The sequence below is a fragment of the Ixodes scapularis genome, unplaced genomic scaffold (assembly GCF_016920785.2).
Source record: "Ixodes scapularis isolate PalLabHiFi unplaced genomic scaffold, ASM1692078v2 PGA_scaffold12__126_contigs__length_90152505, whole genome shotgun sequence".
NCBI lineage: Eukaryota > Metazoa > Arthropoda > Arachnida > Ixodida > Ixodidae > Ixodes > Ixodes scapularis.
In genome coordinates, this window is record NW_024609838.1 from 20012266 (window position 1) to 20025345 (window position 13080).

General features: G+C 44.6%; 1 protein-coding gene across 2 annotated transcripts in view; it reads right to left on the reverse strand.

Annotated features, from left to right (window-relative positions):
• LOC8031438 (APOBEC1 complementation factor-like) overlaps window positions 1-12570 on the reverse strand; it is a 60230-nt gene extending 47660 nt beyond the window's left edge. Inside the window, exon 1 of one of the 2 annotated variants that reach the window (XM_029987157.4) lies at window positions 11793-12568. In XM_029987157.4, coding sequence (XP_029843017.3) covers window positions 11793-12509 — 717 coding nt within the window. In that variant the 5' untranslated portion in view covers window positions 12510-12568. Of the gene's footprint in view, window positions 1-11792 lie in introns of both variants that reach the window. The other variant, XM_042289451.1, reaches the window with a different exon arrangement.
• Between the last annotated feature and the right edge of the window lie 510 nt (window positions 12571-13080).

Sequence of the window (13080 nt, forward strand, 5' to 3'; positions counted from 1 at the left end):
TCGGTCTAACTGACATTTTGGCGACTGTTTTATGTGATTAGACCACGAACTATTATGAGCTAAATTAGCATTCATATCACTGTTTTGATTACTTCGAGTTACTATTAACCAAATGTACGTTATTTAGGTTTAGTCTACATTGTGATGAATATTTTGGTTACTTTGAGCTAATATTCAACAAAATGGTTTATTATGAGCTCAATTAATGTGATGATTACTCTTTTGAATATTTTGTTCCTATTGACTCAAAGGACTTTAATTTCGGCTTAATTGACTTTTTGGTGAATATTTTTATTGCTTCAAGCTACTATACTACCAATTGATCTATAATGAGCTCTATTCAGTATATTATTAACTCTTTAATTACTTCTAGTTGCTTTTGACCCAATATGGACTTTTATTCAGCCTAATTGACATTGTGACTCTTGATTACTTTGATCTGATATTCAACCAATTGGATTATTATGTTTATTGAAATTGTGATTACTTATTTTATTACTCTGAGTTACTTTTGATATAATCGATTTTAATTTGGCCTAACTGACATTTTGGTGACCTGCTTATTTCGTGCTATTATACACCAGTTTATCGGTTGTGAGCTCAATTCACATTATTGTTACTTTTTGGTTACTTCGAGTTACTTTTGATCCAGAGGACTTTAACTCCGCCTCATTATTGATATTCTGACTACTCCTTTAATTTGTTTGAGTTAATAATCAACCATGTAATTTATTGAGCTAAATTTACATTACGATTACTTTTTGGATTACCATGTGTTACTATTGACCCAATGGACTTTAATTTGGCTTGATTTACATTTTGGATTACTTCCGAGTTATTATACCACAAGCTAACCTATTATGAGCTAAATTTACATTAAAATTACTTTTTTGATCACTTCGAATTACTTTTGACTCATGGACTTCAATTTGGCCTAAATGGCCTTGTGACTACTTTTGATTACTTTAAGGTTGCAATTAATTTATTATGCGCCTAATTGCCATATGATTACTCCTATTATTACTTTTACTTACCATTGACTCAATCAGTGGAGTACCTAACTGTTTTTGAGTTGGGGGGGGGAAACCAGAACCTCCTCCCCCTCCTCCCTCCTCAAATTAAAGTTCCATTTGTGGAAAGTAAATGGAAGTATAGTCAATAGAGTAATATAATGTGCACTGAGCTCATAAGAGGTCACTTGGTGATGTAATGACCCAAAGTGATCAAAATACTCTGCAATGTCATTTAGGCTGACATAAAGTCTAGTGAGTCAATAGTGACACAGATTAATAAAAGGACTAATCATCGTGTCAATTCAGTTCATAACAAATCACTTGGTTGATTAGCCCAAACAATCAAGTCATCAAGATGAGCGTTAGGCCAAATTAAAGTCCAAAAGAGTAGTCATCATTTGACTTGAACTGATAAGTCAGTTGATTATTGGCTTATAGTAATCACAAGAGTGATCATAATGTCAATTAGGCCGGATCAAACCTCATTGGGTGAATTGTAAGAAAAAGTAATCAAAGGCCATCATGATGGTGTCTGAGCTGAGGCAAATCACTTGCTTAAATAAAAACACAACTCAAGGTACTAAAGAGTTGGGAATATGTTCATTAAACCAACTGAAAGTCACACGGGTCACTAGTAACTCAAAGTAATCAACATGTCAATAATACTGATACAAACTAAGTTTTGTGACTAATATATAGCATAAAGATACGAATGAATTACGCACTTAATTGGGTTAATTTAATGTCAATTGTGTGATCAATAACACGGAGTAATCACAATCTTGGAGTACAATCAATCTTGGAATCACAATCAAGGGAGTAATCACAACTTATATGATGTCGCATTTGTCAATAATAATTCAAAGTGATCAACTGAGTAAAGAAAATGTTGGCTACTGTAAAGTTATTTGCATCAATATAGCTAATAACCAAAAAGTAGTAAATGTCAAATGAGCTTCTACCAAGTTATATTTTTGTCAATAATTCCTCCAAGTAATCGAGAGTAGTAAAAAATTCTTGTTTAACTTTTATCATGTAAATTGTGCTATTATTAGGTCGAAATACTTATAAGTGGGGAAGCCATACGTCATCTGAACTTTAAATAATGTCAGCGTGTCAATATTACCGCAAAGTAATCAAAACTGCAATCACAAATTGCAATTGTACTTATATAATCTGAATTGTATCAATGATAAGTCGAGTAATAAGAAAGAGTAAACAAAACGTCCATTCAGCTAAAATAAAGTCGAGTGCGCCACAATAACTCGAGGTTACAAAAGAGCAATCAACATATCAATTGAATATCGTCAATAGTGGGACTAGTAACTCCAAGTAATCGCAATAGTGATCAAAACATCAGTTGTTCCCAACAGAATCTAATTGTATAAACAATTACTCTAAGTTATCAAATGTGTAAGCAAAACACGACCACTCAAGACAATAGGTGCATCAGGCACGTAGCCAGGATTTTGGTTTGGGGGGGGGGGGGGGGGGGGGGGGGCCTTTGGCTACGTGCCTGAGGTGCATGTACATACTGTGGATTAATTTCACTGACCCCGGGATTAAATTAGGTAGCGCTCAGATTAAATTGTATGGCACTTGAATTAAATTAGGTGGCACTTGAGTAGCAGGCGAACTATAGTCGCCTTCCACCGTGCTTTGGTGGCGAACGCACGCTCGAGGTGCACGAAACGCCAAAGCATTGTCGAAGGTAGGACTAAAAAAAAAATGTTGCCTTTTTTTTTAGTGAGAAGCGTCGGCACGAAACTTTACACGTTTGCAAGTACGGCCTCTGGACTCCGTCATCTTGCTGGTGGTGTGCGTAGATCGTCTAAAAGTCATTCATTATTGCTAAGGCGTCCCCACGGTTGCCAGACTCGGGAGCCAATAAAGCATTTTTCACCCCCCGGTGAGCAGACTACCTGTCGAAGCGTGGCTGCTTGCAAGCGTCCGTAAGCACGTAACTGAAACTCTGGCTATATTACGCGCCAGAGTCCGCGCACAAAAGTAAAAGAGAAATCGCCGAGGTCGCAAAACTCAAAGTCCGTCCGCGTTTCCCGCCGGCACACGCGCCGCTTTGCAACAGCGCGCGCGTGCCGCCGTTTTTTGTCTGCTACTCGCTCGTCTGCCATCGAACACGCGCAGTCTGTAGAGAGCCTAGATTTTAAGAGACCGAGCATCACAAACCATGGAGACAATGGCAGACACGTCTTAAGCAGGCCGGTCTCAAGCAAGCGCGCGTGGCGTCGTCGCACGGAAGGGTGTCGAGACGCTTCCGGACGATCACGGCGTTCGCTAGCCTCCTCGCAGCTCGCGTTGCAAACGCGGTTCATAAACCACGTGACTGCGATCAAGCAGTTGGAAACACTGTAATCTATAGGCACACAAGCCGTCTGCGCTGCCAGTTTCGCCAGCTGAACCGTGTTGCTCTCTCTCTTTTCAACGATCCTTACAAAGATGGGTCTCTCAACTGCGGCCTCACAAAGAATGGTCTCGTATTCTACGACCTGTTCCGTTGCTGTGCAACGAGATCCTCAAAAAAGGCACCGCTTGCCGTAGCGCGCGCGCGTCCCCACTACTTGTTTATTGTTTGCTATTTATTTTTCATCGTCAGACCGTCTGCCATCGAAAAAGCGCCGTCCGCGCTGTTATTTTCACCGGCTGCTCCTCCCTCGGTGGTGCTGTCTTTCTTCGAAGACCACCGCGCTCTTTGCAGAGATGGCTAGATGGGTCGCCTCAATTCTGGCCTAACAGATGGTCTCGTTCCTGTGCAACGTACTAGTGCGATTCTCAAAAGCCACGGGTCACACCGCTTATACAACATACAAAATACAGACCGCGGACACTGTCCGAGTTCCTAGTATGACGGTCACGTTAGCCATTCAAAAACTCTGCATACATGTTCGAAACGCACATATGTATGAAGCTTCGATCATGCGTAGGGGTATTCACATGTCGGCAACCGTGACTTTTTTTTTTTTTTTTTTTTTTTTTTTTTTTTTTTTTTTTTTTATGAAGTAGATTAGTGTGTATGTACGATGTACTGTCGCGAAGTGATGCCTTCGCGGTTTTGTTTAGTTTTTGCTTTGGTTTGGGGCCCCTCCGCGGGTCCGCCAGTGCATGTGGTCGGCCGCTGGTCGCCGCTGTAAGGCGGGTGAAGTCTTTCAATCGAAGTGATTCACGAGGACCACCGCTGGGGGTGTCGAGTGGAACATTCCGTGTGTTTTGAGATATGTTTACAGCCCCCTGATCCACCGACAGTTCTTCCTGAGGTTCTGGTCGTTGGCAGCGGTTAACCGAGAGGGGGGATCCATATCACAAGGGCGTTTTAGCGAACAGCGGTCATTTGAGCGAATCGACGTTTTAGCGAATCACTAAGCGCGTGAAGGGCGGAGGACACCACAGCCGAAGGGGGTTCCGACGGGCAGGTTTGGGCTCCAGCGGCAGGGTGATGTTCAGGGATTGGTATCTATGGAGACAAGGCCTTTGACAGCTCCTTATATTGACTGTATTGTCGCATAAAAATGGGGCCTTTGTAGACTTCGTTCGATTAGTCCAAATAAAGATTTATCGAACAACCGGCATAAAGTTAAACATTAAAATACACACATATGAAATTAGACTTTGGGGGGAAAATAATTCTATCTCTGGCGACTTCCCCTGCCGTCCTCCTAGATCGCACTTTCAGCGGGTGCCCCGACCACAGCCAAACTCGACAAACAAGGATCCACACAAAGGCGGGCGAGCCGAACTCCTCCACAGCCGTAAGGGGTCCCAAGTTTGCGAGTTAAGGGGTGTCCAAACAGAACACTACAAAACGCACGACTCCGACAAATCGAGAAAATTGAAGCGGGCTTGAAGCGGGCGCGTCCGCTTCAATTTTCACGACTTGTCGGAGTCGTGCGTTTTGTAGTGTCCTGTTTGGACACCCCTTTAGCGGGCGGAAGACTCCACAGCCGAAGTGGGTCGGACGTACAGGTTGGCCTCCAGAGGCAGGGAGAGTTCCAGGGCTTGGTATCAGTGCCCCTCGGTGGCCGCTTATATTGGGTTCAGCAGCATTCTGGGGTCCTCCAATCCACCAATGAGAAAGTTTTGGAAGGACCAATCAAGAGGGGTTTTCTTAGCACCAATCAAAAGGCTCGGAGCCCAAAGCAAATACGAACATTCTAAAAATAAGCGCATATACGAGACAGAACACATTCCAAACGAAGCCCACAAGAGCAGCCATAAACAATACAAAGCACCTTCTTAGCCACAGAAGTTATACATACGCAAAGCAAAACCACCTCCGAAGTAGAGATCCCAAATGCAAACATACACAAGACAAAACGTTTCCAACGCGGGGTTCTATAAACTAAGTGTAGTGTTACAGCGTTCACGTTCGCCCCCATTCGGGGCCCCCCGACTCCGGTGGAATCCATGAGCCGTCCCGTGTAGACGGAAAGAACTCTCGGAGAAGGCAAAAAACATAAAGTGAAGCTAGACTAAATACTCGCGCGAGCAAAACTTCGCGACAGTATTCTGGAGCCACTTCGGCAACCAGTCGCAGAAGGTTTTCTTAGGGCCAATCAAAAGCGTCGGAGCCCAAAGCAAATATGAACATCCCAACAATAAGCGCACACACAAGACAGGAGACATTCCGAACGAAGCTCGCAAGAGCAGTGATAAACAATAAAAGCACATCCTTAGACAGAGTAGTTATGCACGGAGAAAGAAACCACCTCCGAAGTGGAGATTCCAAAACCAGACACGCAGAAGACAGGATATCTCCGACGTGGGGGTTCCATAAACTAGGTGTACTGTTACAGCGTTCAAGTTCGCCCATTCAAGTTGCCCCCCGGAAGAAATCATGAGCCCTGGGGCCCAAAGCTCGTCAAACACAAAGTTGGAGGCGAAAGTTCACGGAGCTCGCCGATTGGACGTCGGCGACAAAAGTGCGAAGTCATCGTCGTGGTAGGCCAATCGGTGTACTCCGTCAACTTTGGCCCCAACTTTGTGTTTGACGAGTTTAGGGGCCCTGCTGTGGAGACGAGCGAACCCTCGGAGAAGGTATAAAAAATATAAAGTAAGGCTAGACGAAACACTCGGGCGAGCATAATTTCGCGACAATGTGTCTGAACCTCAAAATAGTTCGCCACCAATTTTGTGTTTTATCAAAAATGTCAGATGATGTCAGCAGCTGTCGTGACGTCAGCCCGCCATGATGTCGATGGGCGGCGTAAAGTTATTGCCTGTTGAAGCAGCGTGAAATGAATACCGCGCAGAAGTTCGATGTCAGCAATAGCGTCAAAAAAAAAGAAACGTGGTTTTTTTGTTTTGTTTTTACGCGTCGGCGCGAAGTTATACGCTACGCCTACAGTGGGAAGGTCTTTGGTCATGTTACCACTGAGTCTAGGAGAGTGCGAGCCGCCTATCTGCTTTTTGGCCAACGTGTATTGTTGTTTTGTTTTTGCTTTTACATTTGCTTGAGCGTTGTTTTTGTTTGTACAGATATTTGTACATTATTTTTGTTTTGCTCGTACGTCTGCACTGTGTTTGCCAGGGTGGAAAATCAAAATCAATTGTTACAGTCTTGATATAAATTAGACCAGTTCTTTTTTTTTTCTTTTTCTATAATTTATATCAAAACTTTCCCGCAAAAATAATCCCGAAATATTTTTATTCGCCATTTGTATATCATTTGACGCTTTCAATGGGCATTCGTTTGATATTTAAATCAAAGAATCATCACTCAAAAAAAGATTTATATAAGGCTAAACACGAGCAAACAGAAGGAATCTTCTGAGCAAATCTCCTCTCGCAATCAAGTCAGCGCGCGAAAGAAAAAAAAAAAAAAAAAGCTTTTAAAAAGTCGAGCTGTTTTTGAATCTGTACTTTAAATTTACAGTAATTATTTCTTTCATTGTTATCAGTGGTCAGACAAATCGATCAATCAATCTGCCATTTTTAAAAATACGAAAAATACTACTTTCTAGTGACATTTATTTAATCAAATTAATCTGGTTTAAGTACAAAAAAAAATTTGTTTTCAATCATGGCCATTTTTCTACCCAGTGGTGTTTGCACATGTGCGGCCAGTGTTTTTTTTGTTTTGTTTTTTCCGTACATATGTTGTACATGTGATGTTTGCACACGTGTTTTTGCACGGAGACCGCGGGAATGACTTATGGAGGTTCGTCCTTGTAAGGGGGAGGGGAGGAACCTCGGAGATTGGTCGGGTTTGCGAGCTTATTCGTCGCTTGCCTGAATTACGGGGGGGTGGCATTCAGTTGGTGAAAGGACGTTTTAACGAACGCTGACTTTACATCGAAAGACGCTTAGCGAATGGTCGGCTTCAATTTCCCCGCTAAATTTGAGGTCACATGACCTGACGTCAGGTGAGCCTTACGACGCAAGGTTCGGAACGCGCGTTTTTGTTTTTGTTGTTTTTGCCCAGAAGAATCGGAGCGTGCTTTTGGGGCCGGGAGAACGCGATGGTTCTGGCTGGCACCGTTCACATCGGTGTAGTCTTTCACGCTCGCCTGTTAGAACGGTAGAACGGCAACCTGAGACTACCGCGTCTGGCAGAATGAATAACGAGACGGCTCAGGACCCTATCCACCACACTGGGGTCGGCTCTCTGGCTCGCCTTGGAAGTTCTAAATATAGTTCGCTTGCCCGAACCCGCCTGACCGTTGCGGGGTCGCACGCGGGTCTGTCTGTCTGTGTGTGTGTGTCTGTGTGTGTGTGCGTGTGTGAGTATGTGTGTATGTGTATAGGGGTTGTAGGAAGGAAGTAGGGGGGAAAAGTGAGAACCAATCATTGCGTACGCGCACGGGGTGCATTTGTCACTGGCTCCTCACGCGGGAGTGTAAGCAATTGCCACATGTGAAAAAGTGAGCCGATTGCTTGTGGCCTTTCGGCCAGTGGGAAAAACGCGTCGAGGATTCGCCGGTCCACTAAACGGGGATGGACCAACGAGTGATTCTGAGTGCAAACGCAGCAAGTGAGTTGAGTTTGTGCTGGAGCTGATTCGATCCCCGGCCCTGCCCGTGTCGATCTGGATGAGCATCGTACCTGCGTGTGGTTGCTAAAGACCGCAGGCTAGCGATTGTACTGCACTGGCTAAATTTCTCATCTACAGCCGGGAGACTCGTCGCCCGTTGAGGCAGACCAAGTTTTAGGCTGTATAGACATACCCACAACCCCTTTTTTGTGCGTGCGTGCGTGTCTGTGTGTGTGTTGGAGCTTGACAGCTAACGCTCCCGGGAATGGAGTCAGGTCGTGGGATTCCGAGGGACTTTTGTCCCAGTAATCGGGACGTTATCCCACAAGCCAGCCAACTCCCGAGATTGGATAATCTAACACCCGAGCACCTCCTTCCCAACCCCGTACAGGCGAAGTTACCTTTTTGCAGTATTTTTTTCTTATATACACTCCAAGAAATGCCTGCGCTTTTACTTACTCTTAAAACACTCGGAAGATCCAATCTTTGTGATCTACGAAATCAGCTCAGCGAATGATGAGGCGGAACATCTGTTTATACCTAAAAACTAGGTCTGCGCTGTGGCATTACGCAATGCAACCATGACGCTTTGTATTACGTAATGCCGCAGCGCAGACTTCTAAACGGATGCTCCGCCTCATCATTCGCCAAGCTGATTTCGTAAATCGCAGAGATTGGCAGAGCGGTTTACGGGTAGAGTGTGTATGCATTTTCATTCGCTACAAAAGTATTAAAACCGCTTATAGAAACGTAACTACCAAGTTCAACTGAATTAGTCGTCGACGGCCAAGGGAAGCTACTTCTACTTCGTCTCACCCTACGATGGACTAAAGGCAGGAGCTACGAACCACCAGATCCAATCACGAGCCACTTAGAATTTGTCTGGTATTTCCCTTCGATAAACGTTACTGAGTGACTCAACAGTTTTATATTACAAAGAAAGCCACGACATATACAGGCTCTTTGCAGTGTCGAAGCCATCAAAATGATGCAGCGCATTCTGATCAGGAGCATTATTCGTCCATCCTTAATCAATGTTAAGCATATCATAGTTTAGCGTCGAACGTGATTGGACCTGGCGGCCCGTGGCTTTGGCCTTTAGTCCATCGTAGGCTGAGACGAAGTATAGTCTCCGACAAGACCCACCCCGCTTCCCCCCAGAACGAAGTTTAGGAAATTTTCGAAGCTTTAGTTAGTTCGAGTGTGAAGAAATCCATCCCCTGGTGCAGACAATATTCCAAACGCTTTTTTGATTAGACATGCTGAATGGTGCTCCCATTATTTACTTTTGCTGTTTAACAAATCTTTTTTTCGAATTCAAGTGTTCCCTCGAGTTGGAAATGTGGCAGGGTTGTTCCTATCCATAAGTCGGGATCGGACAGATCTGTCTCGAACTTCTGCCCATCCTGCTCCAAAATCTTAGAGCATATTATCTTTCCACACATTTCAGAGTTCCTCGAGACTTTTACAAATCAGCACGGTTTCCCGGGGGGATTATCAACAACAACGCAACTTGTTGAGACAATTCATGACTTTTCGCGATCACTTAATAATAGACATCACGTGGACGTTATATACTTAAGACTTCGCAAAAGCATTCGACAAAGTTCCTCACCGTAAGCTTCTGGCTTTCATTTATAAAATCTTCAATTTTATAAATGAAAAGTTGATGTTATGGCTTCGAGAATACCTAAGCTGCAAGTCATCCCAGTCCGATGTATATTCGGGAGTTCCCCAAGGATCGGTGCGTGGTCCTTTACTTTTCTTTTTTTTTCCATTTTTATCAATGACATTGCGCATAACATACCTGTGACTATACGCCTTTTTGCTGACGATATAATCATGTACACCGAAGTACGAACGATAGCGGATCAAGAAGAACTCAGTGCTGGCTCAAATAAAGTGAATAAGTGGTGCGAGGAGTGGCAGATGTCCTTAAGCTTCAATAAATGTGTATATATGCATATAACGCGGAAAAAAACGACTTCCCTTTTTGACTACAATCTGCGCGATCACCTACTTTCACTAGTTACGTCATATGAATACCTTGGAGTCATTATCACAAACGATCTACGATTGAACTCCCACATCACGCATCTCACACGCCTCGCATTAAATAAACTTTGGTACTTAAGGAGGAACCTGAAATCTGCATCATCCACCGTTAAATTAGCAGCGTATAAAACATTTGCTAGATCAGTTCTTGAGTACGCTGATATAGTATGGGACCCATTTACAGCATCCAACATTAATTCAATTGAAAAAGTGCAAAGAAAAAGTTTACGCTTTACTTACAATAATTCCTCTCGTACTGACTCCGTAAAAGAACTCTATGCGACCGCTGGCCTTCAACCCTTGGAACTTCGTCGCAACAGGCTAAAATTGTGTTAAATTTATCCCATGAGCGGCTTTAATCTAGACGAGAACCTACGCGTAGAGTAGACACGTTTAATTTTTTTTTTTTTTTTTTCCATGGACAATACATGATTGGAATTCTCTGGCTAATGATATGCCCTATTTCTACCAATGCTTTATCGTCATTTTTGTTGAATTTTTCTGCTTTGTACTCGGTGGACTCATCTGTGCAAACCTGATATGTATTGTGATGTTAAATTTCCTTTTCTATGTAGACCTGTACGTGTTAACATTTTGAATGTTGTAATATGCATAGTGATGACCCTGTTGATTTTTCTTTCAGTGATGATTGTTTGTTGCCCACCCCTACAGAATCTCCAATCGGAGATGTAGTATCAATAAATAAACAAGTAGCGTATGACTCGTTACATAAGGTTCTGCGCCGTTAGACGGTAAAAGGAGACAGTAATGGAGATGATCTATACTGAAATTGGCTTGTTTTTCTTGTTTTTTTTTTCTGGCGTCATAAGCGTCGTTTGCAAATTGTAATGCGCGTGACCTGAGCGAACCTCAATGGCAGTCACACATATAGTCCCGAACGCAATTCGCTTTTGTCCTAGTCGTTTATGTCCCATTATATTAACGGTATTTATTCAATTCGTATATAAATATGCACGAAAGCTTTGTGCTTTTCTAATTCTTGTATATGATGAATATTATGATTTAAAATTTAATTTCGCGCTCCAGTTCGGTGTGATTATAATTGTGCATAAACGAAACGAAATATGTTATATCTTGATTCACAAAAAAATATATTAAAAAAAAAATCGAAGGTTACGAATGGAGCTTATACACATGAGAATCACTTTTAAGACAATATATCGCGGTATCTCGATCCCATAAAAAACAAATGGCCAATAACCGCGTAGTTGGTCACCAGAAAGACAATCACGTTGCTTATCTCACGGCACTGTATTTGATAGGCCTTCAAAGACGAGTGCAATTCGAAAGCAATGCGGTCTCCCTCACCTGGTTGCTTCCAGTCATTTTTTTTTATTATTGGACACGCTAAGAAACGCAGCGTTACGATGAGCGGCGACTGTATAATGGCTGCTAAACCACATCACGGAAATTTAAGAAAATTAAAAGACGAACATAGGATTGGGTTTTTAAGCAATGAAATAACAATGCTTGCTACAAAATATCTAAAAAAAAAAAAAAAAACGCTGACAGGATGAACACGGTAGAGAGTGCTTGTGCCTTGAACACGGTAGAGAGAAAATGCGGCCTTGAAGGAACAGACAGTACTTTATGGACGTCAGCAGACATTCCTCGATTCCTGGGACAACATATCGCGGTATCTCGATCACATAATCAGCGACTATGGCTATCCGAACCATAGCTGCTGTTACTCAGGGTCAGAACTCCCCAGCACTCACCTTGCTCATGGTGTCCTCGTCGACCTGCGGCTCTGGCTCGGCCCAGTCCACAGCCACGTCATGGCCGTTCCAGAGCTTCATTTTGCCCGGAATCATCTTGCGCCTGGCCACGGCGGCCGTCTTGTGATCCGTGTACTCCACGAAAGCAAATCCCCTGTTCCTTGTCTTGTCCATGACGCTCGTGTACAAGATGACGTTCACCACGCCCTCCGTGACCCGCGACATCTCGCTGAAGACGTCCTCCCGCGTCTTGGTCCTCGGGATGCCGCCGACGAACAGGCGGCAGTTGTCGGTGGACTTGCAGACTCCGATCCGCTTGCCCCGCCGGATCTCTTTCTCGTCCAGTTCGCGTACGGCCCTCCTGGCGTCCTCCCGGTTGGTGTACGTGGCGAACGCGTAGCCGCGGTTCGAGCCCGCAAAGTCCATCATGAGCCGGAGCTCGTAGATGGGTCCCACGGTCTCCAGGAGCGGGACCAGTTCGTCTTCGAAGAAGTCCCTGGGCAGCTTGCCGATGAAGACTTCGCAGCCCCGCTGGGGAGGGTCGCCGCGCCAGTCTGGAGGGGGACCATAGCGCCGTTGCCCGTTGTCTTGGACCATTGGGAACCCGGTCCGATTCAGCAGCGCCAGGATCTCGGCCTCCTTGGACAGCGGGCCACCGCTGGGGACTACGGACTGCCGCGGGTTCTGTCCTACTTCTGGGGGCTGAGCCGCGGCCATGTGCGAGTTGGATCCGCCGCCGCCGCCGTGAGACTGACGGGGGATCTCGTACCTGCATTGGAACGTGCACGCTTACATTTTTTGTTGCTACTTTTTTTTCATTTCGCTCCCTTTCTCTCCCTCTATTTTGCCCTCGACAGGGCGATCCTTCCTCTCTTTATAAAGGTGTGAGGGGAGAGATAGGCTCTATGGAACTTTGGATCTGGGGGAGGGGGAGAGGAGGGGGGAGAGAGAGGTGGGGCGGATAACAGGGATATCGTTGAGCGGCTTTTGTTCCCCAGATAACGGCAGGCAGGTTACGTCGAAATGAGGGAGAGAGCTAACGAAAGAGGAGGGGGAGAGGGAGAAAGCACGTCATACGGTCATACCGTACCGGCGGTGCTTTATCAGTTTAGCTGATACTACTTTATCGGCTTAGCTGTGGCAACCAAAGCCCCCCCCCCCCTTTTTTTTTTTTTATTCTCCCTGACATCCGCCGATGTTGGGTTGTGTGTTGATGTTCGGAAAAGCATGCGTGTGTGCGTGCGTGTGCGCGCATTTGAGGGGGGGGGGGGGGGGGGGGTGGATAAGC